Genomic DNA, 27,306 nt, shown 5'->3' on the forward strand with positions numbered 1-27,306 from the left:
ATGCAAAAAATGAAAACTACTGAATTTCTAGAAAAAGCCATAGAAGAAAACCTCTGCGATCTTGAGGATAGGCAAAGATTTCATAGAACACAAAAGCCACTAACCATTAAAAAAATTATAGATTACATTTTATTAAAATTAATATCTTCTGTTTTCTGAAGAAAAAAAAGACAAACCATAGTTGAGAGAAAATATTTATATGACATATATCTGATAGTGTGTGTGTGTATCCCAAATGTATAAAGAACTCTTAGCATACTAATTAAATGATATCCAGTCTTCCCATGTGGCGCTAGTGATAAAGAACCTGCCTGCCAGTGGCAGGAGATGTAAGAGACATGGGTTCGATCCCTGGGTTGGGAAGATCCCCTGGAGGAGGGTATGGCACCCCACTCCAGCATTCTTGCCTGGAGAATCCCATGGACGGAAGAGCCTGGCGGGCTACAGTCCGTAGGGTCACAGTGAACACCAAATCTGTGACTTTGAAGTCAGGTTGAGAAGGAATCCAGTGCTCCTGTTTACCAGCTCAGTGGCTTTTGACAATTTATTTTAACTTCACTCAAACCTAGTGTTTCAAGATGGAGACGAATAGTTTTCACCTGAGACTCGTTCTGAGCATTCGGAGAGAAAACATGTATGAAGAACTTAGCCCAGGCCTGAATATACACTAGATGTGATGTTATTATCATTAATGAGTTATTTCATTCTTTCGTAAATACTGTGAAGTACTTGCTGTGTGCCGGATGTTGTGTGATAGGTGACTTCCCAAGGTGACATCGCGCGCTGGGGGTGTAGGAGCCCAGCAGTACAGCTCCGAGCCTGGTCTCTCCTGAACCAGCATTTCCAGAGGGACGGGGCCTGCAAGGGGCTCAGACAGTGAGCAGGAGGGGGGAACGCTGTGGCAGGTTGTAGAACATCCTTTCAGAAATTTGGAGGCAGAGGCAAGAGACAAGTGAGCGGCAGAGTCAAGGTGCGGTTCTTGGATGGGAGCCTCTAGGGAGACTGTCTCCGGCGACGGTCGGAAGGTCTGAGGCTCGGTCAGCAGCACGCGTGTTCAGAGTGGTGGCCGTGTGGTCTTAGAAGCAGCCCTCCTTTTGTACAAAGAAATACTGCATCAGCTCCAGGGAGGCTGAGTCTAGTCTTACCTGCCTTGGTTCCCCAGCAGGCATTTGCAGCCCCTCCTTTTCATTATTCCAGTGACACGTCCTGAGGACGTGGGTGCAGAGGGCCAGCCCCGATCTGTCCGCCCCCTAGTTAGTGCCCGCAGTGTTGACGACCGCAGGCTGAGACGGGGAGGACACAGCGGGAGCTGGCTGCGGCCAGCCCCTCCCGTGCAAGCCGTCTTACTGAAACTCAAGCAATTTAACCGTCTGCAGAAAACCACCCCTGAGTAAGCAGTTTCCGTTACCCACCATGATCACGGAGGAAAGAGAAAGTGTCATTACAGAGGGAAGAAAAAGGCGAGTTTGCATCTGGCCTTAGGAGTCCCAGGAGGGAGGGAAGAGCTGCCCCTGCTGATTGCACAGAAAGCAAGAAACCCCGTGAATGAGGTGTTACCGAGGAAATAATGGCTTAATGTCATATACCATATATATGCTATATGTGACATTAAGCCGTTAGATTACATAAAGCTAGCTGGATTGTGAGAAGAGGAAGTATAATTTATAGGAGATGAAACTTTTATCCCCATAAAGGGCCAAATTGAGCCTATCATAAATCTAAATTCCCCTGAAATAGCTATGGCTATATTGTTAATACATTAAAAGATAAATCTTTTCTTCTTTCTCCACCAGTCCTACCAGAACAGTTCTAAGTAGTTAACACAATTCTTTTCCTGAATGTATGTAATGAACTTCTTAGGCACCTGCATTTAGCTTCAATTTTCTCTCTTGGGATTTCCATTTTTATGTCAGAAAAGAAGTCTTTCATTGAAAACATTGGGGTGATCTTAAAATTATTCAGAAAAATGAAGATGGCTTGGTGTGTTAATTTGCTGAGTTTTAAAAATGACCTTTGCAGACATTAGATTTACTAGATTTACTGTGGTGACCATTTCAGAGTGTGTGTAAATATCAAATCACTATACTTGAAACTAATACAATATTATATGTCAATTATATTCAGTTAAAAAATTACCTTTCCTCCAGATTTATCTGTACAGTTGTTTTCTGTTTTATTGAGAAATAATTGACATATGTCACTGTGTAGGTTTATATTGTACAGAATGATAGTTTGATTTACATATATTTTGAAATGATTATCACAGTAGTTTTAGTTAACATCCACCATCTCATATAGATACAATGAAGAGAAAAAAATTTCTCCTTGTGATGAGAACTATTTGTATAATTTGATCATTTTCCTAATTCTCATTCATTTAATATTTGGTGAAGCCTGAGGTGTCCCAGTTCTGTTGAGGAATTTTTTTTTTCAGTGTCTCAAGAATGCTCTCAGGGTTATTAATTGAGTTTTTCAAGAATATAAAATGTTATTTATTTTTTTGGCTGCACCTTGCAACTTGTGGAATCTTACTTCCCCAACCGGGGATTGAACCAGGGCACTCACAATGAAGGCACGGAGTCCTCACCACTGGACCTTCAGGGAACTCCTTGAAATTTTTAAACTGTTGTCTTGTATATGAAATAGCCTTAGGAGTTTATTTTTTGCTTAACCTACTGCACTCTTTTTTTTCTTTCAATTTAATACAGAAATAGGCAAGAAGAAATATTACAAGTACAGCAAAGAGAAGACATTAAAATGGCTAGAAAAAAAGGTACAGTACCTCTCAGTGCCTTGTGGCAGAAAGAACTTAATGTTCCTTTTTAAAAGTGTTTAGAGAGAAGGTAGTAAGCCTGACCCCAAAAACCATCTTGGAAGTCCAGCTGCAAGAGAGAAGCTTACAAAAATGTCCCAAGTGCGAGAAGTCTTTGACTTTCCACTTTTCCCAACTCATGTAGCTCTGGACTTAGCGTGATGTGCTTCTTCCTTTGACCTGCATTCCCATTTCCCCATGATCCTCACCACTGAATAAAGAAGTTCTTGCTAGTTGCCAGTATAGACTTGAGTCTTGCAAGCCAGGTAATAGCAGGGCCACTTGCACTGTCTGTCCGTCCTGCAGGCATCTCAGAAGTTGACATTGCTCACACATGACCTGCAGGGGACCAGACAGACGGGATTTGGGTTTAGTGTCTAGATGCTGAAGACGGGTCTTATTCCAGGCAAGCCCTTTATCTTGGTGATCCTAACAATTAAACTTAATATAAGATCTCTTGCAATGCTTTTCCAGTCAATTTAGTGGATCACACCCAGTATTTCTCTTGGAATGGAATGAATAGAATGGGCTAGGATAGACTAGGATGAATTAAAAAGAAAGTTGGATTGAGAGTTTGGGATTACCAGATGCAAAGTGGTATATATAGAATGGATAAGCAATAAGGTCCCACTGTATAGTGCAGGAAACTATATTCAATATCCTGTGATAAAAAATAATGGAAAAGAATTTGCAAAAGAAAAAACTGAAATTGTTCTGTATAATCAAATATATATCCTTATATTGTTTAAAGAAAAAAAGCACAAGGTAAGGGCAAGTGTTAAGTATGACACTATAACATATTTATATATGTTTTCGGGTATTTGGTTGCTGAATATTTCTTACTGTGCATACAGTGAAGAAACAAAAAAGCCACTGGTCTAAGGATATTGCTTACTTTTATAGTGATAAAGAATCTCACCAGACTAGATCTGTGGATGACAAAGTTTTTGCAAGTTTTGTGGATATCAGTTCTAGCACTGATTCCTAAGATTCTCTTCTGTCTTGTATATGAAAACACATGTTTGTCACATCATGTTAATGGGCACATTGGGAGCCTGGGAACATGGAAATGAACCTTGCAGTATTAATCAGACTCCTTTGTGCGAAGTAGAAGAAAGGTTTAAAAAGTGCATGTGTTTCACTCTTCATTTGCATTACCAGTAGTCTTTGCATTTGTGGGATTCTGTGTAGATGAAGAATGAGAAGTGCTGAGCAGAAACTGGGCGTTTAGTTTTTGCTCTTAGCAAATGATAATGACATGAAATAGCAAAGTGAAGTTTATATTTATTGTGTTTCCTTTCTTAAATTCCTAGAAAGTGAGAAATTTATATTATTTATTCTCCCTAAAAAATCATAAAATACAAGTTTTGTGCCATGTTCTGTCCTAAGGGCTTAACATACATTAACTCATTTAGTCCTCACAGTAGTACTGTGCGATCGGCGCATCTTTATTTCCCTTTCACAGTAGAGGCCCAGAGAGGTTAAGTAAGCAGTCCAGGGTCACAGAGCAAACCCAAGCAGCCTGCCTCCAGAGTCAGTGCTCTCACATGGTGTAGGCCTTAGGAAGTCCAGGTACCGAGCTCATCCCGCAGTGTAGTCACTACCCCTCACCTTTCTCCAAATATGCAGCCATCTCTCATCTTCTGAAGGTATATCTATCCTGTACTACTTCTTCCTGGACCTTCAATGGATTGAAATCATGGGTTTAGAAAGTCTGGAAAGTCAGGGCTTCTAGAGTTAGTTGAAAATATCCTGATATTCCCCCTTTGGTTATTTCATAGGTTAATCAGACTATGGCAGCATTAAAAACCAATAAGGTAAATGTCAGTGCCCGGGTACAGTCTACTGCATTTTTCTCTGGTGGCCAGGTTTCCAGTGACAAGGACGGTAAGTGAATCATTTTTTGTTTTGTTTGTTTTGCCTGGAGTAAGTCGCCAATGTGTAAATGCCCATCTTAGGATTTAAAAACCTTAATGTCTCAGAAACTTCACATTCTTGCCAATGTGTTCTCTTAGATCTCATGGCAGGTGTGCATTTCATTTCAAAACCAAGTAGTACTTCTGCTGTAGATCACTTCTATCACTAATTGATACTTAAGTCATTTAAGTGAACTACTAATGGAGCTTGCCTGGCACTTAAGCCCACACTCGTAACCTTTTTGTTGGACTGTTCTTGGGGGGCAAGGATTTCCAGAGCTGTATCTGTTTGCATCTTATTCTCCAGAAGCATAAGTCCTACTGTAGGTCTCAATATTTTGATTTTAGATGAAAATATATTCACTGGACAATTTATTCTTTAAGATACATTCTTTTGCTTTTCTCATTATAGTGTCCTCTTACCTTTATGTGTATCATTGAATAACAACAACTATCTGATACAATTTACTTTCTTAAATGGTAGGACAGTAATTATCCTGACTTTAAACTCTAATTCAGTGTTCCCCTGTTCTAAATATACAATTCCAAAACATTGGAGTTTCGTCATTTAAAAAACAGAACAGCCAAGCAGCCTGTTGGTGATTGGCTGTGATTCAGGCAGTCTTTGATGTGCAGATCTCCACCTCACAGTACCTTGCACAGACAGATGATGGCTGGCTCCTGCCGTTCTGGGAGTGGTGGACTGCCCTTGACATCTGAATTAACTAGCTGTCAGTGTTTACAGAAGGAGAGAGAGACTGAATCAAATGGCTGGCTGGCTGGATAGATGGATAGATCCATGGATGATAGATGGATGGATAAAACCATAGATTTTCAGTAAAGCAGGAGAAGAGGCGTTAGTGGTTATTTAGACAGATGTTCTCATCTTAAAAATGAAAAACTGGTCTCCAAGAAGTAGATGGCTTACTCAGGATCACCAATCCTAGCTAGCAGACCAGGTCGTCTACTCTGAGTCTGGTGTTTTTACCAAACCAATATCTAAATCTAAGAGTCTGGACTTCGCTATATTGCCATTTAGTGTTGCAGTCATAAAGTAAGGTTTATACTCGTTACATTCTTGCCTTTTTTAGACCTTTAGCTTGATATGTGCCAAAGGAAGCAAACAGATATGTTGGCTTTCTTATTTGCTGTTTGACTCAGGAAACTCAAACAGGGGCTCTGTAGCAACCTGGAGGGGTGGGATGGGGCAGGAGATGGGAGGGAGGGTCAACAGGGAGGGAATATGTGTATACCTATGGCTGATTCATGTTGAGGTTTGACAGAAAACAGTGAAAGTCTGTAAAGCAATTATCCTTCAATAAAAAAAAATTAATTAATTAAAAAAAAAAGAAGGGTCCAGTGATAACTTTCAGTTCGCAGTGTTGGCAGTGAAAGTCTCTTACTAAAGACTTTGAGATCAGGTCATCCAGGCAGCAGCCCCTTTCTGCCTGTTGGTAATACTGAGGCAGACTGTTATTCTGATGTCAAATGTAGAAAAGGAAGAAAGATGGAAATGAATATCCCAGCAGCAAGCCTGGGATAGTGCTTTTGGTAGTTTATATCCCCTTGTGATTATCCCATCTATTGAGTTTGGTTATCCCCTAGTATTTTACAAAAAAAAGACTGAATTGAGGAAGAGGGCTTTAAAACAGATTTTCTCTTTTGTAACTGTATTTAATTGATACCAGAGCCTCATTTTAGTATGGAAAATCCAGGTGCTGTAGAAGTCATGATTATACATTTGACTGAGTTTTGTTTTTTACATTTTTAAGGCGTTTTATTAGTTTGGGATTCCCTGGTGGCTCAGACGGTAAAGCGTCTTCCTGCAATGTGGGAAACCTGGGTTCGATCCCTGGGTCTGGAAGATCCCCTGGAGAAGGAAATGGCAACCCACTCCAGTACTCTTGCCTGGAAAATCCCATGGACAGAAGAGCCTGGTAGGCTACAGTCCGTGTAGTTTCAAAGAGACGGACACGACTGAGCAACTTCATCCCATTAGTTTGGGGTTATATGTAACATTCAGCAAGTGCTTAATAGAGACACATTGTATATTATTTCTCTTAAATGAGCAACTCATTACTGTTCAGTAATTAGATTTATTTTATATTGAAACCAACCTAGAAAAGATGACTATTTTATATTGTTACATCTGATGTTTGAACTTTATTTGTAGTCAAGGGCCTCAACTAAGAGAAGAACCCTGAATTTTTATCTGTTATTTAGTGGGCATCTATTGTATTATACTTTATTATCTCATCATATCTTCAGTGTCATCCTATGTGATATCTCATACATCATATCCCCCCCACCACTCTGGCAGATAGATATGAGCATCCCCATTTCACACACACACACACACAAAGCTTAAGTGACTCTCCAAAGCTAAATAGTGCCAGAATTTGAACTCCAGTCAATTTGACTATAAAGCAGTCATAATTATTACTAAATTTTTTTCTCCATTCTGTTTCTTTCAGAGGATTATGTTCGTTACGCCCATGGTCTGATATCTGATTACATCCCTAAACAATTAAGTGATGACTTATCTAAATATTTAAAGTAAGTATGGCCCATCTTTAGTCGTAATTAAGCATAATTGTGCTTGGTTTCCTAGAAATAGGGTTTCATTATGGCTTATATAAGGTTTTCCAGACAACTCAAGTGGTAAAGACTCTGCCTGCCAATGCAGGAGCCACAGGAGACATGGGTTCGATCCCTGGGAAGATCCCCTGGAGGAGGAAATAGCAGCCCACTCCAGTATTGTTGCCTGGAAAGTCCCATGGATAGAGGAGCCTGGTGGGCTACAGTCCATGGGATCACAAAGAGTCGGACATGACTGGGCTCACAAGCAAGTATGGCTTGTCATATCCCTTTTTCTGATAAGAGGTTATTCTTGAGTTGCGTCACAGACTCTATGGTTTGGAGGTGATTTTTAATGGACAGTTTTTTGATTGGAACAAATTAATTTAATGGATACTGGTTGCAAGAACCCCAGAGTGTTACGATTAGAATTATGAGTTGTTATAATGTTAGAGGATAAATTGTGTTAAAATTTTATCCCCAGCCAGACTTAACTAATTTGGTTCATGGGATGGAAAGAGTAGATGACAGAGTAAAATATTTTTGGAAGTTACATTTAAAGGTTGTGTACCATTTTTATTATTATTATAATCATTAGCTGTTCACTAGGTATTTTTACTATGCCCAGCACTTGAAACTCTATCTTAGGCTGAAAAAGATGTGTTTCTTTTCTATATTTTAGCAACTACTATTAAAATTTCATATATGTGATGATCTAATAGCTTTTCCTGATTCTTAGAATAATTTTCTCCTCTGATACATGGAAATAAAATGACTTTTTAATAGCTATAGTTGCATTTTTAGCAAATTATATTTTTGGTCCTACTTAAAGAACAATTAGTAGAAACTGGTTTCTGTAGCATAATATAGTATGTTGAGAGCTTGCTCTGAATTAAAGGTACCCTTCTGTTTATTATTTTCCTGAGTTTCTTTGTACCTGCTTATCTTGTTAGAGACTTTATATCTTTGTATTCCATTATTTTTTTGGATTCTTTTCTGCTGAAAAATTTTTTTTTTCTGCTGAAATTTTAAAGTTTCAGTTAAAGACTTGAGAGAAGGATGTGTCAGTTAAACTTTTCTTTAATAGAAAAGTGAAGTTCCTGTGACTTTTTTGTCAACAGAATGATTTTCACTTTTAAATATATGCTCGATTCATCATTTATGGTGAAAAAATACATACCAAAATACATATTTATAGAGACTAAAGGAAAGCAATTCCATTGCAATCAATGACTTCTAATTTTGTTTTTTAGCTCAGAATTCCAGTACAGAGAATTAAGTAGCTAAATGAACATTTTTTCACTTAGAAAAATTTCACTCTTTATACTGAGGTGATTGAACAGTAAGATATATGGAGGTGAAACTATTAGATGAAATAGGACTTACTGTTATTATTAGATGAAATAGGAATTACAACTCAGGACTTACTAAGTCTTAAGTTGGCCGAGTCATTCTGTTTGCTTGTCTATGAAAGACCATGACTCTGATTTTTATTTTTCACTCCTCAGGCTTCCAGAACCTCTAGCTTCAGTGCGAAACCCTCCATCAAAGGTAAGAAACTATGTCTAAGATATCTTTGGAGCACCTGGAAAAATAGTATACTCTTGCCGTATACATTTAGTTGACTCTAGTATATGTTAATGGAGAAGGAAATGGCAACCCAATGCAGTACTCTTGCCTGGAAAATCCCATGGATGGAGGAGCCTGGTAGGCTACAGTCATGGGGTCGCAAAGAGTCGGACACGACTGAGCGAGTTCACTTCACTTCAGTATATGTTAAAGCATCTTAATATACCTTATGTGGAATAAAGATTATACTGCTCTCCATCATTATTTTTATTTTGGTGGATTTTAGGTGAATCATAAATAAGGTGCTATGAAAATCAAGGAAGAGTTGGTTCTAGCTCAATATCTGCATTGACATATTAGAGAATCATAATTAAAATTAAATCTTCTTGTTTGAGCTAGATCCTATAATTAACTTTATTAATCATTAGGAAAACTCTATAACTAAAACTCACTTTGCCAAATATAATTGTCGTGGGCACAGAGGTGCATAGAGCATGATTTTTGCAACACAGAATTCTTTGAGCAAGGATGACCACACTTTATTCTATACTCGAAATGATCAACGCAGTTTGTATGTAATCATTGTGAATCAGTGAAAAACCTTTCCTCTGCCAGCTGCTCTCAGATTCCACCCACAGCTCCTCCGCGCTGTGGACTCTCAGATACAGGGAGTAGAGAAGCCATTCACACACCACGCCCGAGAGCAAAGAGTAGCATCCCTAAGTCCGGCCTGATTGCAGACTAGTGAGTGCTGCTCAGACACAGGGAAATAAACATGCACCAGCTTGTCCGTGAGGCCATTATTCTCCAGCGGCAAGATAATGAGTACCTTGTGAATGAATGTAACATGGATGCTAAAGAACTTTCCTTCTTCCCTGCCTTCTAGGTGGCCAACATTCTCAGGATTTTTTTTTTTTTTCATTTGTATACTGTTTGAAGGTGGTGATGGTTCTAAAAACATTCAATACTTTGACTTTTAGGAAAGGGCATAAAATTTAAAGTGCATCATTGTTAGTTGGGGACGTTTTTTAGCAAATTGTCCAAGGAGGTTCATCTTTTCCTCACTGGAGGAAGCAGTTGGTGTAAGATCTAAAGTTATCTTTAGATCTGGGACAGACCCACAGCAGCACCAGGGGACATAAATATAGCTGTCTTGCTCTAACTAAGGTAACAGGCATATTTGTTTCTTTCTTAATTTTCTCCTTCCAAAAGCGAGGCATATTTCTTTCTCTCAAATATCTGTCTTCCTTAGTAACATAGAGATCTAAACCTGCCCTTGAAGGATTTAACCTTTGATGTGGTTGCTGGAGGGTAGGTTCTTTTTTTGTTGCACAAAGAATTCACAGATGAGATTCGGAGGCGAAGTGAAGCAGAGGGTTTATTGAGTGACAGTACACTCTCAGGAGGGCGCGTGGGCAGGCTCAGAGGAGGAGCAATGAGGTCCTTTTGGCAAGCTGGTTATATGGGGTGTGAAGGATTAGGTGGAATATTCATCCAGTGGGGAGGGGTTGAGGGGGTGATTTCCTGGTTTTCGTCCCAGCTCCACCTTCCAGAGATGAGGAGGATGTCCTTATGTGGTCTTGCTCAGATCTGTCGTGGCACAGGGGCATGGTGGGTAGCACTCTGATGCAATGCTAGTTCTGTTGTAATGTGGGCATAGTGAGCAAAAGGTAACGTTCGGACCAGAGGTTCTCACATTTCTTTGTTTGCTGCTAGATCCCTTGTCATCACAAGACTTATGATCTCCTGTCAGCCCAGAGGTTCCCACTTCTCTGTTTGGCCCTTGGACCCCTGTCATTGTAAGATGTATGTATGTCGTCACCTGACCCATGCCTGCTCCTTTGCTCATGTCTGGCTAACGGCCTGCTCTGACATTCTCCTCAAGTCTGCACCCTTCAAATCTTTTAAGGGTCAGAGGGTCCATGATCTGTCTTCTGGAGCTGCCTCAAGCTGAGCGGGGGCCTTGTGCCTGCCTGTGGGGCCCAGATCACCTTGCCCTCTGTCAGAGATGAGGTCTCGGGGTCCTTGACAGTGGCGGATATAGAGAGTGGGGAGTAGACGGAGGCTGCAGCCCTGTCCCACAGGTGGTGGTGGTCCCCATTGTCCTGAAAAGAAAAGAAAGTGAAGTCGCTCAGTCATGTCCGACTCTTTGTGACCCCATGGACTGTAGCCTCCCAGGTTCCTCTATCCATGGGGTTTTCTAGGCAAGAATACTGGAGTGGGTTGCCATGGGTTGAAATTCCTGGTGTATCATCATCTGTAGGTGACACTGTTGTAACCTGAAGAAACAAACTTAATAAGCAGGTTAAAAGGGACAGGGCCAAAAGTCAGTAAAGGTATGATTGCGATCAGAGGTCCAAGCAGGGGCAGGAACCAGGTTATGTTTGATAACACCCCTCTGACTGCAGGCCAGAAGGGGGTGGCACTGGGGTTACCCTTCCTGAAGGTGTGTAGCTTTGGGGCCTATTCATATGTGCTTTGGGTACCTTCGTCCACCTGGCCAGTGGTGTTGAGGCAGGTGCAGCACAATTTATTGATAACTGCACAGACCCTCCCTGTTCAGCTGGGAGACAGTCCAGATCCATTCTGTTCTCCATCACTACGTCTGCTAGGAAATAAAGGGATCCCCTGTAATCCTGGTCAGAGTAGATAGAACATCTGACAGGTTGCAGAGCATTGCCTCAGTGGAGGCAAAGGCCGCCCCCTGCCATGGGGACACACCAAAACCAATAGCGGCTCCAGGGCCTTCCAGCATGTGGCCTGTATGGATGGTTACACCTGGGTTCCTCTGATTACTTGGTTGGCCGAGTGTGCCATGAGCAAGGCAATATCTATACAAGGAAAGTGAAAGTGAAGTGAAAGTTGCTCAGTCGTGTCTGACTCTTTGCAACCCCATGGACTGTGGAATTCTCCAGGCCAGAATACTGGAGTGGGTAGCCTGTCCCTTCTCCAGGGGATCTTCCCAACCCAGGGATCAAACCCAGGTCTCCCGCATTATGGGCAGGTTCTTTACCAGCTGAGCCCCCAGGGAAGCCCCATACAAGGAAAAGTCACAGCCACTCCCAGGGAGAGGCAGAGGCGTTGGGGTTGTTCTGAGGAGGGAAGTGGCTTATGTTTCAGCCACAAAGGGACCAATATCTGGAGGAAGCGCATGCCTGGCGCACTTCAGAGGAGGTGAGAAACTCCTTAAGTGGTTTGTCCGAGAGGGGTGCCCGTGAAGCTTGGAGAGAGAGGCCCACCATTATGAGAGCGGTTATGAGGTGGGAGGACACGGCAGGACACAGGTCCCGGGACTCTGAGACTGGCAGGGTTGCCATGTGGCCGCTACCCCCACATGGGCCAGAGTTGGCAGGACTGGGCGCCTGTAGCCAGTCCTGACAGAGGGAACCCCTCCAGGCCCCTCATGGTAGTGCTCCTCTCTTTCACAGGAGCCCTCTCCCTGGAGGTTCACGGGAAGCCTCCTCTCCATCCCCAAGGACTCACCCCTGGGGTGCATTCTCAGTCACGGGACAAGTTTAAAACAGGAAAAGCTTGTCTCCTTTTGTAATACAGCCGGGCCCCGGTGTAAACTTGAGGACAAGGAAGCCTGACCGATAAATGGAAGCCTCAACTATAATACCATCCTACGATTAGGTTTTGCGAAAGGCAGGGAAATTAGTTTCCTTACATTCAGGCCTTTATGACCCTAAGAGAGAATCCAGAGCCATGCACGTCCTGTGTTGGGGAAGCTTGTCAGTTGGGACCGGTTCAGACTATACAAAACCCTCTTGGTAGCGTCTCTGGAGGAAAATAAGTCTTAGACAGAAGACCCAAGTCCTGATACTCCTTCGCCATCTTCAGCCCCTCCGGCTCCGTGTAATCCTCTTTACTCTTCTATGCCAGAAGTGCAGCAGAGTGCCCTCGCCCCCCTGCCCCCCACCCCCTGAAGCAGTAGGCAGACCTCAGGGAAATACCAGAGTCCGTGCCCCCTTGCCTTTGTCTGACCTCAGCCAGCACCACCCTCACTTAGGCTGCTTCTCAGGGGCCCCCTGGCCAGTTCACTGGATTCTGGGGGCTAACTCTTTACTTGGACCTTACTTGAAAGGACCCTGAATGTTGTCATTTCCCACTGCTGTGCCCCTGAGGAAAAGACCCGTATCTGGGCACAGCCTCAAGCATTTGCTGATGAATTATACATCATCCAACCCAGTTACTACCCTGAGGGCATGACGGCAGGGCCACTGATTGATCCCAAGTGGGACTGTGAGCCAGGCCAACCCGGTGACCTTAGAAGAACTCGCACGACCCTTTGCCTCATTGAAGGGACAAGATGGTGCACAGTTAAACCCGTCAGCTGTGACAGGGTTAAAGAGGTCACCCAAGGTCAGAACAAACCCTGCCCCCGCCCGGTCGGTAGATGCCTCAGAAAGTATACGAACGTGGACCCGACACTTTCGAGGGATGTGTTGTGCTTGCAACCTACTTCATTTACCAGTTGGTCCCCGACATCCATTGGAAACTTCAAAAGCTCGCCCTGGGGTCCCAAACCCCTCTCAACCTTTTTGTTGATGCGGCCTCCAGTGTCTTTAACAATAGAGTCCAAGCTGAGGAAGAAAGGAAGAAGCAGCATGACTTAAGAAGGGCCCATTGGCAGGCCAGACTTCCAGCAGCTGTCATGGCGGGACTTAACTCTCCTCCTGATTACCACAGAGGTGCTCCTAGAGGACCCCCACCAGATAAAGGAGCCTGTTTTAGCAGTGGGAACCCAGACACTGGAGCACGGAATTCCTAGGAAATAGGTCCCGGCCTCTACCCAACGCTCACCCTGTAGGAAGATGGGCCATCGGACAAGAGAATGGCCCATGAGAACGGCTCGCTCAGCTCTGAAGGGAGCGCGGAACTCCCCCACGCCAGTCAGGGCTGTGGTTGACTGATGAGATCCAGGACTTCCCAGGGCCCCTCAGAATACAGCCGCCGTCACATGGGAGGGGCGTGGTGGACCATTGGCGGGGCAGGTAATCTTGTCCAGTTTCCAGTGGACACAGAAGCCACTTACTCCGTCCTCACTTCTCATGCTGGGCATCTTGTCCCCGAAACCTGCTCTATTGTTGGGGTAGAAGGAAGGCCAAAACAGAAACGTTTGACCACCCCTCTAACTTGTACCTGGGGAAAGACCCTCATAACTCACAAGTCTTTTGTCATGCCTGAGTGCCCTAGCCCATTATTGGGAAGAGACTTTCTGTCAGTCTTGGGGGCAACTTTTGCTCTCCCTGAAAATGAAAACAAGGCCTATTTTTGGCTGAACTATGTGTTATACAAGACTCAAAACAGTCCAGCCCATATTTTCCCCAGTAATTGGAAAACTTACAGATCCACAGATCTCAGATCAAAGACCCAGGATGGGCAAAATTTGCCACTCCACTAAAAATCACCATTAAGGAAGCTAGTATCTTCTTGCCATCTATGTGTCAGTTCCCCATAAAACCAGAGGCTCAACAGGGCCTTAAACCCTGATCTCAAAATTCATCAAATGTGGGCATTTGGTATTATGCCAGTCTTCTTGTAATACTCCAGCCCTGCCTGTCCTCAAACGAAATGGGGCATATAGAATGGTGTAAGGTCTTCAACTCATCAGTGGAGTTGTGATTCCTCTCCATCTAATCATCCCAATCTATACTCCCATCTTTTCTCAGATCCCAGAGGACACGACCTGGTTTATAGTCCTTGATTTTAAAGATACCTCCTTCTCTATACCTGTTCAGTCTGATTCCCAGTACCTCTCTCCCTTTGAATGGACCAATCCATTCACCAATGACCAATCCAGACACCAATGTGACCTGACAGTATACCTGAACTGTCCTTCCCCAGGGATTCCAGGATAGCTGACACCTACTTGGCAGTGCCCTAGCAAAGAAACTGAAGGCATTTAATTTAGAGATGGGGGCATTATTACAATACATAGATGGCCCCCTTATTTGCAGTCCCTTGAAGGAAGCCTGAGACCAAACCACTGCACAGATCCTCAGTTTCCTGGCTCCAGAGGACTGGGGCTCTAGCGTGTACATCACAAACCGCATTGGATGATGTACCGTAGTTTAAACAAGAGCAGGATAACGTCTATTAACTTTCCCATCTGTGTCCAGGACTTGCTCGATTCTTACAGAAATATAGTTGATCATTTGCAGAAAATAACATTCCAGTGGCCATTAGGTATCTTTGCATCTCTTTTGCCTTAATATGTTTCACATTATTTTATAACTCTTAAGTTTGCCTATGTTGAGGCCAGCTTCCGAACCTCACCCCCTTCCGTCTTTTGACTTTGCCAGTGTCAGCTCACAGAGCTGAATACAATCAGTGGATGTGGGGATGTGGCTGAGTTTTCTTTGCAAATTACTTGTAGGAATGATAAGACCAATCTTAGCATTAATTCCTGTATTGTCTACTGTCTGCCCTTCTCTTTCCAGAGCTGTACCCATTTAGTCAGATGCATTGTTACTGTCTTTCTGAACCACTTTTCTATTTCTTCTGAAGCATTCCCCTAAATCTGCAGTGATTCAGTCTTTAAAATAACAGAAATTAAGTAGATGTTACAGTTAATATGTTTTCCCAGCACAGTCAATGGTATGCTGGTGGTGAATTTCAAGATGTGTCATTTTATCCACTTGTGTTACACATGTGCTGTGGCATCTTTTAGCTCCGACTTTACAGTTCTTTGTTTAGTGAAAGCTTGGTGAGAAGAGTGAAGCTTGGAACAAACCTGCATTTCCTAGCGTGGGTCCGTGTTGGGTCATGTCAGTGTCTCCACAGAGAGCTTGAAAATCTGTAAAGAGTCCAAGTTGTGATCCCAGTGCAGTCAGTTCCCCACATTAAACATCAAGACTCACCTGCCTGCCATGTGCCTCCTATGAAATAAGCATGTCACGATTCCTATTATACCATGAACGTAAAGGCTACAGTCTAGCTCTTGACCTGATTCTCACATTTGTTGATTGCAAACTGCTCATGTGAAAGGTGAAAGCAGGAGGTAACAGCTGACTTAGTTGCGTTGGGTCCCATGCAAAGAGCACCTGTACAAAAGGTGAGATCTCCCCTCGTCCTCTGCTGGGCGACCTTAAGCCTGTTCACGTAACCTCTGTGCTTCCCTCCACTGCCTGCTTGCTTTGCAAGGTTGTTCTTGTGTGGATAAAATGAGATAAACTGAAAGGACACGAAGATGGTAATAATAAGAACACTGTTCCCATACTCCTAGATGGACATCACACTGGTCCTCCAGGTGAATAAAGGGGGTTCTGGCTGGACCCCTGGCCACCATAAAGGAAATTCTCTTCTTTGATTTATGTGTCTGCATGCACCCCCTTACACTGTCCTGGAAGTCAGCGTTCATCTAGATGCCCCCTGTCCCTGTTACATGTAGTATGTGATCATACTGCTAGACAACCTCAGGACTGGGTCATGGGCTTGCCTGCTCACACCCTCTCACCACCAAAGCTGCTTCTCAGAAGGGACGTCTGGCTTAGAACGTTCCTAGAGAAGTGGCAAAAAGTGAAGGGACTTGTAAAGAATAAGCCCTCTGCAGAGTCTGCAGCTCCATTCAGCTGCCACAGGGGTCCAAACGGTTCATGTTTGGTGTTTTGTTTTTTTTTTTAATGGATTGATGTGTCAAGGTGACATTTGACAGTTCACTGCTCTAACATTACAGAAAGCAAAGTTATCAGATGAGCCCGTAAAGGCAAAAGAAGATTATACTAAGTTTAACTCCAAAGATTTCAAGACTGTGAAGGTACGTGTCCGGGTGTTAGTGGCATACTCCTGAATCCCATGGCTGATGCTGCTGCGTGGGGACTTCCAGGAACGATTGCATGCTTGACTGTGATTTTATCGTTTTACCCATTAAGAATTATTAACTTGAGTTTCAGTGACTTTAGAACTATTTCAAAATTGTGAGTGACAATGAAAGTATCAAGCAAGGAAGACCTTTTTACAGATAAAGAAAGGCAGAGTTATTAGCAAGAGTGTGCCTAAGCTTCATAGTATAGTATATCCAGAGTGGTAGGGTGGGGCAGAGGAAGGGGCTTCAAAGATAATGTTTTGTCAACTCAACTGCCTAGTAGCATCCCAGAAATTATGATGATAACAATTATTAACAACCCCATAATTCAGCAGTCACCTCAGCAAATATTTTCATAACATCCCTTACTAAGCTTTATCCTTCACATCATTATAAATACATATGTAGCTTTCAGAATTGGCATACATATGTATTGGAGTTGTGCCCTTTTCATTTAGCTCTGTATTGTAAAAATATTGATGTCATTAAGCTTTCTTTGAAAAACTATAAATGGTCTCATGGTATTCAGTCACTGTTATTTTGTCTCACCATGTAGAATATAATCTATTTAATTCCCCTATTTTTGGACACATGTTATTCTGCTTCTTTTGTCTTAATGGAGTGATAAAACACTCTTACTTACAGTCTGCATCTCTATTTCATTAGACACAATTTAAAACTAAGAGCAAAGGCTTAGGAAACATGAGCTCTTTCCATCATTACTGAGACACATACATAGCTAAGAAGCTTTCCAAAAAGGTAGCAGAAATTTATCCCCCCAGCCATTACTGCTGCTGAGTGTTCATCTCACAGTCTTGACAGCATTGAGTATTGGTTTTATTCTTGAGAATTTTGCCTGTCTAATCAGGTTACATTTCTTTGGGTAGAAAGGTTGTTTTTCCAAATGCTTATTACCTATCTGCAGTTTTACTGGTTGTCAGTTTATGTCTCTTGCCTGATTTTACATTAGGATAGTGATGTTTTTCTTGTTGCTTTGTAAGCGCTCAATCTAAATTAAGGCTATTAACACTTTTCATGACACATAAAGTACAAATCATTTTCCTATTGTGTTAGCCTTTTCATTCAACTTTTGAACTGTTTTTTAAGCTTTTCTGAAGATTAAATATGGAATTTTTTTTTTTATGATTTTCTCATTATTTGTAGGCTTAGGCCTTGCCTGCCCCAAGATAAATTAATTCCACTTAGATTTTAGCAACACTTACTCTCCCTTAGGTTTCATGGTTTCTAGAAATTGTATTCTTTACACGTAATTCATCTAGGCGTGGCATATCAGGGAATAATCCAACTTGAGATCTGGCTCAATAGCTGGTTATGTCAGGGCCTTCTGTGAGCAGGGATGTTCTTGAGTTTCTCCGTGAGGAATATTTCCACCCCACCCTTCTAAGTGCTGCTTCCCAGCATGTCGCCTTGGGCACAGCACCAGTGAGCTGCGAGGTTGAACCAGGATGTGAGTTAAGTGCAGGGGACAGAGGATCACTTGTCTCAGAGAGACTGTCCCTCTTCCCCATCCAGCCAAAACATAAGTCTAGTAAATTATAAGTGACAGAATGTAAGAAGCATGTTTCCAGGGATCGTATACTGACTGTGCCCTTAAAAGATACTTTGGCAGTGACTTTGTCTCACAGCTCGCCGGGAGACAGACGATTTCTTCTTTGCTGAATCCCATCACTTATGCTTCTGCTGAACACTGAAGTACAATCAGCTGCTGTTTCCCTTCTGCCATTGCTTTGTTATAGGACATGCATGGCAAAACAAAACCAAACAAAAACAGTGACCAGGAAGAGGTAGAGTTTTAAAAGACAGAGTTATTTGGAGTCAGCTTTTTGGAAGGTGTTTTTCGTGGTTGGAGGAAAGGGGACAGCCATCCTGCCGGTCCTGGGCGCCGTGCGGCACAGGTTATCCTATGAATGTGACCGCCCTGCCCTCGGTATCCCAGAGAGCCTCCAAATAGAGTCAGATGGTAGCAGGCTGTGAATTATTCATCACGTAATACAAGGCTCTGATTCCTCCCTCTGACAGTTTGCTACCTGTGTCAGTTCCATTGTTTATGTTACTGCACTTAATACACCCTCCAGAATTTTCTCCCCACAAGTAAACCATCAGTTGTAACATTCCACTTCTCAGAAGGCAGCAGTTTTATCTCCTGCCTGTTGACATACTTTGTCTCAGGTATGAATTCTGAGCAGAAATCAGAACTTTTATAAAGAATCACTCATGAGGCATGTTTTTAGCAGCATGCTTACCTCCCTGAATGAACCTTGAGACATGCATGGTCTTGTCTGATTTGCATGTGCGATTTATAAGTGTTACATTTGTAATGATTTTTCTCTCTTATTTTCATTAACAGAAAAATAGCAAAATGACCGCAGCTCAGAAGGCTTTGGCTAAAGTTGACAAGAGTGGAATGAAAAGTATTGATTCCTTTTTTGGTGCAAAACATGTTAAAAAAAAATAGGAAAGATTTGAACCTTGAAAGTGAAATTGAGCAAAAATACCTGCCTTCTTCATGTCCCACTTTCATCCTTCCTCCTTGCTACTATGCTTCTAAACCCTTAATTACCACCTTTTGAAAAAAGGTAGGATGAGGGCAATTTTCAGATTGACTCAAACATTTCTTTGTATTTGAATTTTGTGTTTCCTGAACAAAATATGGGAAAGTAATTGTGAAACATTATGGCTTATAGCCTTTGGAGTTTTATTTGACATCATGAAAAGTAATCAAGCGAGTAGAATTAACCTTTAGCATCACAAATTCCTCAATAAACTGACATGTGACAATGTTTGAGTGTGTGCTTGTTATTTTATGCCACTTTGCACATGATAGCTTTGGCAATATGGTTTTCAGTATACAGACAGAAATCAGATTACACAACTATCAGATTAACTACTAATTTTTAAAAGTATTTTTCTGTTTTATGAATATATGTTCTTTGTAGAAAACAGATAAAAGTATACAATAGAAATTATAATCTCCTGACTATTACCTGAAGATAATATGATGCATTTTCTTCTATAATAATTTTTAAATGAATTATAGTAGTAATTTTATAACCTTTTTTCTTGATTGTCATTTGATGAGCATTTTCCTAGGCTACTATTCTTCGTAAATATACTTTTTAATGACATTAATTTTTAATTATTTGAGTGTTTCATTATTTAATAATCATGGCCGTATTTTTTTTAGATGTGGGCTTACTGATTCATAACTAGGTTTTTCAAGTATATACTTGTGGGAATATATTTCACAGAAAGGTTACAGGATCTTGCACTCTGACAAATGATGGTATGTATCTTTGAACAGTATCCTTGAAGTTAGTGGGGAAAAAAGGCATATTAGTGTGACTTTAACTTATATTTTCCTGATTAGTAATGTTAATTGAAGAAAAACCCCTACAACCTACAAGTTGAGAGTTATGTTTTATTCGAGGCCCTCCTTACAGTTTACCTTGAATATCCTTGATTAGATTACCTTTTGAGCACCCACAGAAGTAATGCTGTGTGTTTCTTAATGCACTGTGTCAAGTCAAGAGTCACATGACCCAATACTAGAGATGTTAACTTTAATCACTTAATTAAGGTGATGTCTACCAGGTTCATTCACCGTAATGTTATTTTTCTCTTTGCAGTTAATAAGTAATTTGTGGGCAAATACTCTGGGACTTAGAAGTACTCTATTCCTCATCCAGCACTCACCTACATGTTTTAAAATAAACCTACTAACAGTTTTTCCAACTCCATCATTACTTCTGTATTCCATATTTATTCCTTTTACATTTAGTTGGCACTCCATTTATTTATTCATTTATGACTTTATATCAATATGGACTTGCAGGTTATTTTATCCAGTGAGTTAAATTACAATATTCTTTTCCTCATATTGTCCCAGAAGGGTCAGCGAGAGTCCCTTCAAGCTGGCCACTGTATCTTTTTGCTGCGTTTCCCTCATTTTTAAATACTTCCATTATTTCTTTTGCAAGAGGGTATCCCAGGCTCTTGATGTATTTTCCCTATCCAAGCCCTGGAATCAGCCTTTTTCCTAAGGAGTCAGGGTTCCTTTTAGAAAAGAATGGTATTTAGAAACCAAGATCTAGGCAAGAGGTGTGCTCATTGCTACTATTGATCTATGTGTGTGATTTTTTTGTAGATTTCCTTTATCATGCTAAAGAAGCTCTCTTCTGTTCACTGAGAACAGAATCATGAACGGATATTGAATTTTGTCAGATAATTTTTCATCATCTATTGATGATCACACAGTGTTCCTTTAGTAAAGGAATATCTTTCAATAGGGCTACCCAGGTGGAAAAGAACCCGTGTGCCGATGCAGGAGACACAGGAGAACGTGGGTTCCATACCTGGGTCAAGGAAGACCTCCTGGAGGAAGAAATGGCAATCCATTCCAGTATTCTTGCCTGGGAAATCCCAAGAACAGAGGAGCCTGCCCATGGTGAAGAGGAACTAAAGAGCCTCTTGATGAGGGTAAAAGAGGAGAGTGAAAAAGCTGGCTTAAAACTCAACATTCAAAAAACTAAGATCCCATTACTTCATGGCAAACAGAAGGGGGGAAAGTAGAAACAGTGACAGACTTTATTTTCTTGTGCTCCAAAATCACTGTGTGTAGTGACTGCAGCCAAGAAATTAAAAGACACTTGCTCCTTGGAAGAAAAGCTATGACAAACCTAGACAGCCTATTAAAAAGCAGAGACATCACTTTGCCAACAAAGGTCCACTTAGTCAAAGCTATAGTTTTCCCAGTGGTCATTTATAGATGCGAGAGTTGGATCATGAAGACTGTGTGCTATAGAATTGATGCTTTCAAATTGTGCTGGAGAAAACTCTTGAGAGTCCCTTGGACAGCAAGGAGATCAAACCAGTCAATCCTAAAGGAAATCAACCCTGGATATTCATTGGGTGGACTGATGCTAAAAGCTGAAGCTCCAATACTTTGGCCACCTGATGGGAAGAGCCAACTCATTGGAAAAGACCCTGATACTGGGAAAGATTGAAGGCAGGAGAAGGGAGCCAAAGGATGAGATGGTTGGATGGCATCACCAACTCAGTGGACATGTATTTGAGCAAAATCCAGGAGATAGTGAAGGACAGGGAAGTCTGGTGTGCTGCAGTCCATGGGGTCACAAAGAGTCAGACACGACTAAACAACTGAACAACATCTTTCAATATGTGAAATATAATGATTGATTTTTGAATGTTGAACTTCACATTCCTGGGATAAACTCTACTTGGTCTTTTCATATTTAGTATTGTGTTTTACTGCCTAATATTTTGTTAAGGGTTTTTGTATCTCTGTTCATGAGGGATATTGATCTAGTTTTCCTTATTTGTAATGATTTTGTCTAGTTTTGTTATCAGAGTAACACTGGCTTTATTAAATGAGTTGGGGAATATTACCTCATCACCTGTTTTCTGAAAACGTTGTGAGATTAGTATTGTTTTTATGTTGGACGTAATTCACCAGTAAAGCCATTTGGCCTGTGATTTTTATATTTTCTGAGAAATTTTTTAACTACTAGTTCAGTTTCTATACTAGACGTAGAACTGTTCTGATTTTCTCGTTTTTCATGTGCCAGTTTTAGTTTTTAAAGCAAGGTATCTATTTCATCTAGTGTCAGATTCATTGGCAGAAGTTGCTTTTTATATTTTTATGTCTGTGAACCTGTAGTGATAGTCCTTTCGTACCTGCTTTGGTTATTTGTGTCTCTGTTTTTTTTAATTATTCTCATCACATTGGGAACATTTCTGGCCAGTATTTCTTTAAATACTATTCTGTTCTTCACCTGTCCCCCTTTTTCTCTTCACCCCCTTGGTTTTTGGGACTCCAGTCACAGGTATGCTAAGCCACTTGATGTCCCATAGATCCTTTCATTGATTTCTGTTCTTCTTCATGTTCAATTTTACCTTGTCTTTAGAGTTTCATCTTCTATTAACCTCAGTTAGTGAATTTTTATTTCATATATTGGAATTTCTTCTCTAGATGTTCCTTTTTTTTTTTTTTTTTTTTTTTTTTTTGTATCTTCCCATTTCTCTCCTCATTGTGTTTTCCTGCAGATAGTTTGTTATAGTTACAATGCATGTGTGCTAAGTCACTTCAGTCATGTCCAACTATTTGTGACCCTGTGGACTGTAACTCACCAGGATCCTCTGTCCATGGAATTCTCTAGGCAAGAATGCTGGAGTGGGTTGCCATGCCCTCCTCCAGGGGATCTTCGCAACCCAGGGATGAAACCCCTATCTCTTATATCTCCTACATTGGCAAAAACTGCTTAAGTCGATGACATTTCTCTGCTTATTTTTTCTCTTCTGTCATTGTATTTTGAAATAATTCTAGACTTATAGAAAAGTTGCAAAAAAGTAGAGTTTACATATACCCTTTACCCAGCTTCCTCTAACCATAACATCCTATGTAACCAGTACAGTTAAAAAACCAGGATCCTTACAATAAAACAGTTCAATTCAGTTCATTTCGGTCACTGAGTCGTGTCCAACTCTTTGCGACCCCATGGACTGCAGCACGCCAGGCCTCCCTGTCCATCACCAACTCCCGGACTTTATCCAAACTCATGTCCATTGAGTCAGTGATGCCATCCAACCATCTCATCCTCTGTCGTCCCCTTCTCCTCCTGCCTTCAATCTTTCCCAGCATCAGGGTCTTTCAAATGAGTCAGCTCTTCACATCAGGTGGCCAAAGTATTGGAGTTTCAGCTTCAACATCAGTCCTTCCAAAGAACACTCAGGACTGATCTCCTTTAGGATGGACTGGTTGGATCTCCTTGCAATCCAAGGGATTCTCAAGAGTCTTCTTCAACACCACAGTTCAAAAGCATCAGTTCTTCAACACTCAGCTTTCTTTATAGTCCAACTCTCACATCCATACATGACCACTGGAAAAACCATAGCTTTGATTAGAAGGACCCTTGTTGCAAACTAATGTCTCTGCTTTTTAATATGCTGTCTAGGTTGGGCATAACTTTCCTTCCAAGGAGTTTTGTTTTAATTTCATGACTGCAATCACCATCTGCAGTGATTTTGGAGCCCAAAAAAATAAAGTCTCTCACTATTTCCACTGTTTCTCCATCTATTTGCCATGAAGTGATGGGACCAGATGCCACGATCTTAGTTTTCTGAATGTTGAGCTTTAAACCAGCATTTTCACTCTCCTCTTTCACTTTCATCAAGAGGCTCCTTAGTTCCTCTTCACTTTCTGCCATAAGGGTGGTGTCATCTGCATATCTGAGGTTATTGATATCCTTCCCGGCAGTCTTGATTCCAGCTTGTGCTTCATCCAGCCCAGCATTTCACACGATCTATTCTGCATATAAGTTAAATAAGCAGGGTGACAATATGCAGCCTTGATATACTCCTTTTCCTATTTGGAACCAGTCTGTTGTTCCATGTCCTGTTCTAACTGTTGCTTCCTGAGCTGCATACAGATTTCTCAAGAGGTAAGTCAGGTGGTCTGATATTCTCATCTCTTGAAGAATTTTCCACAGTTTATTGTGATCCACACAGTCAAAGACTTTGGTGTAGTCAATGAAGCAGAAATAGATGTTTTTCTGGAACTCTCTTGCTTTTTCAGTGATGCATCAGATGTTGGCAATTTGATCTCTGGTTCCTCTGCCTTTTCTAAATCCAGCTTGAACATCTGGAAGTTCACAGTTCACATATTGGTGAAGCCTGGCTTGGAGAATTTTGAGCGTTCTTTACTAGCGTGTGAGATGAATGCAATTGTGCGGTAGTTTGATCATTCTTTGGGATTGCCTTTCTTTGGGATTGGAATGAAAACTGACCTTTTCCAGTCCTGTGGCCACTGCTGAGTTTTCCACATTTGCTGGCATATTGAGTGCAGGACTTTCACAACATCATCTTTTAGGATTTGAAATAGCTCAACTGGAATTCTGTCACCTCCACTAGCTTTGTTCGTAGTGATGCTTCCTAAGGCCCACTTGACTTCACATTCCAGGATGTCTGGGTCTAGGTGAGTGATCACACCATCCTGATTATTTGGGTTGTGAAGATCTTTTTTGTACAGTTCTTCTGTGTATTCTTGCCACCTCCTTCTTAATATCTTCTACTTCTCTTAGGTCCATACCACTTCTATCCTTTATTGAGCCCATCTTTGCATGAAATGTTCTCTTGGTATCTCTAATTTTCTTGAAGAGATCTGTAGTCTTTCCCATAGTATTGTTTTCCTCTATTTCTTTGCACTGATCACTGAGGAAGGCTTTCTTATCTCTCCTTACTGTTCTTTGGAACTCTGCATTCAAATGGGTATATCTTTCCTTTTCTCCTTTGCTTTTTGCTTCTCTTTTCACAGCTATTTGTAAGGCCTCCTCAGACAGCCATTTTGCTTTTTTGCATTTCTTTTTCTTGGGGATGGTCTTGATCCCTGCCTCCTGTACAATGTCATGAACCTCCATCCATAGTTCATCAGGCACTCTGTCTATCAGATCTAGTCCCTTAAATCTATTTCTCACTTCCACTATATAGTCATAAGGGATTTGATTTAGGTCATACCTGAATGGTCTAGTGGTTTTCCCTACTTTCTTCAATTTAAGTCTGAATTTGGCAATAAGGAGTTCATGATCTGAGCCACAGTCAGTTCCCGGTCTTGTTTTTGCAGACTGTATAGAGTTTCTCCATCTTTGGCTGCAAAGAATATAATCAGTCTGATTTCGGTGTTGGCCATCTGGTGATGTCCATGTGTAGAGTCTTTTCGACGTTGTTGGAAGAGGGTGTTTGCTATGGTGAGTGTGTTATCTTGGCAAAACTCTATTAGTAATACAGTATTATTAACTAATCTCCTACCTTATTTGAGTTTCACCTATTTTTACACTAATGTTTTTCTATTCCAGAATCCAACCCATCTTTCCACATTGCATTTAGTGAGCATATCCCCTCTTTTTTTGGTAATGTGTCTCTCAGTCTTTCTTTGTCTTTCAATGACCTCAACACTTTGATAGTACTAGTCTGTTGTTTTCTGACATGCCTCTTAATTTTTTGAGATACCTTGAAATTGTCCTGATATCCTATTTCTCATGTGATCATTTGATAATACTAGTAATTAATGATACTAATAACAACAAATACTGTGTAGCTTTTATGTGTTTGATACTGTTCTAAGCACTTTACAAATAATAACATTTAATCCCCACAGCAACACTTTAGAAATAATAACATTTAATCCCCACAGCAGCTGTAGTTGTAAGGCAGGGTGCCATAGGAGCCAAAGGGCAAAGGTTGAGGGAAAGGCTACTTAAACTCCTGGATTATCAGCCCTGCTGTAAGTAAGCTCCTTAAGAGCAGGACCTCTGCACTATTCACATTTGGGTTTTTCCATAACATTTTATGGAAAAATCCAAACTTTTGGGCCAGCCCAACACATGATAGGTGGACAGGTTGAGTAATCTAACCAGTGTCCTCACTAATTGACATTTAACTTCTTTCCCCAAAGGGTCAAAGTCATGATCTTGGTCTGTCTTGGTCTTTTAAAATGTCTAAGCTATTATGTGACCTTCTTTTCGGTCCTTGAACGTGTCACACTGTTCCCACATCAGTGCCTTTGTGTGACCAGTTTATCTCGTATACCCTTCCTCCAGATCTTCACATGATTGCTTCCATCATGTCATTACTTCTTATCTCAAACATCATTTCTTCAGAGACCCAGTTCCTGACCTTCCTCCCTTGCTGCCAACCCTCCTACTTGTCACTCTCCATCCCATCTTCCTCCTCACCCTCCCCAGAGCCTTGCCTGACTAGCTCGCAGTTAATGACCAAAGCTCCTCATGTGGGACAGCAGAGAGCAGGCCTTCTATAAAGGCGTGAGGTAGCCGGTTGATCAATTAATCAGTGTGAACTGAACACCTCCGAAAATGATCTACAGTACAACATTGGGTTCCTTGACATGTTATGGCTGAACTTTGAAATTTAAGTTTGATTCTGATTCATTTTCAGTGGCATGCTTAAATTTGAAGTCTTAAGGACATATTCATAAACTCCTTGTGTAGGCTTAATAGAAATGTGCATGCTTGCTCAGTTGTGTCTGCCTCTTTGTGACCCCAAGGACTGTAGCCCTCCAGGCTCCCCTGTCCGTGGAATTCTTCAGACAAGAATACTGGAGTGGGTAGCCAATCCCTTCTCCAGGGTGTAATAGAAATAAATAGGTATAATCTTTATCTCTGGATAAAGGGCTGTGAATTTTCTTCTGTCAGTTGATTAAACTGCTCTTACTGTAATAATTTTATCTGTGTCAGAACAGCCACAATTAGAATACATTGTTTATATCTGTGCTAGTGTTAATAAATTTGCCTTTACATGACATTTAGAGATTATTCATATAAAGCCCATAACCCAAGTTATTGAAGTTTGAAAATTTATGTGGTCTGTATACTCCTGTCTCAGAAGTTTTTATTTTTTTCAGCTTTATTGAGGTATAATTGACAAATTTATGTTATATATTTAAAGTGTACAATGTGATACTCTAATACACATGTACATTGTGAAATGATAACCACAACCAAGCTAAGTAACGTATTTATTACATCACATTTATTGCATCATACAGTTACCTGTGTGATAAGAACCCTAAAGGT

General features: G+C 41.2%; 1 protein-coding gene across 5 annotated transcripts in view; it reads left to right on the forward strand.

Moving 5' to 3' along the window:
* The window catches only part of RNASEH2B (ribonuclease H2 subunit B), a 70,829-nt gene that overhangs the window by 38,466 nt on the left and 5,057 nt on the right, over positions 1 to 27,306 (forward strand). For 3 of the 5 annotated variants that reach the window (XM_043477748.1, XM_043477749.1, XM_043477752.1), the window contains exons 6-11: positions 2,709 to 2,773; positions 4,594 to 4,699; positions 7,203 to 7,284; positions 8,814 to 8,856; positions 16,553 to 16,633; positions 19,050 to 19,482. In XM_043477748.1, coding sequence (XP_043333683.1) covers positions 2,709 to 2,773; positions 4,594 to 4,699; positions 7,203 to 7,284; positions 8,814 to 8,856; positions 16,553 to 16,633; positions 19,050 to 19,157 — 485 coding nt within the window. In that variant the 3' untranslated portion in view covers positions 19,158 to 19,482. Of the gene's footprint in view, positions 1 to 2,708; positions 2,774 to 4,593; positions 4,700 to 7,202; positions 7,285 to 8,813; positions 8,857 to 16,552; positions 16,634 to 19,049; positions 19,483 to 27,306 lie in introns of those variants that run through there. The other 2 variants (XM_043477750.1, XM_043477751.1) reach the window with 2 other exon arrangements.

Source organism: Cervus canadensis, chromosome 9 (genome assembly GCF_019320065.1).
Source record: "Cervus canadensis isolate Bull #8, Minnesota chromosome 9, ASM1932006v1, whole genome shotgun sequence".
In the NCBI taxonomy this organism is placed as follows: domain Eukaryota; kingdom Metazoa; phylum Chordata; class Mammalia; order Artiodactyla; family Cervidae; genus Cervus; species Cervus canadensis.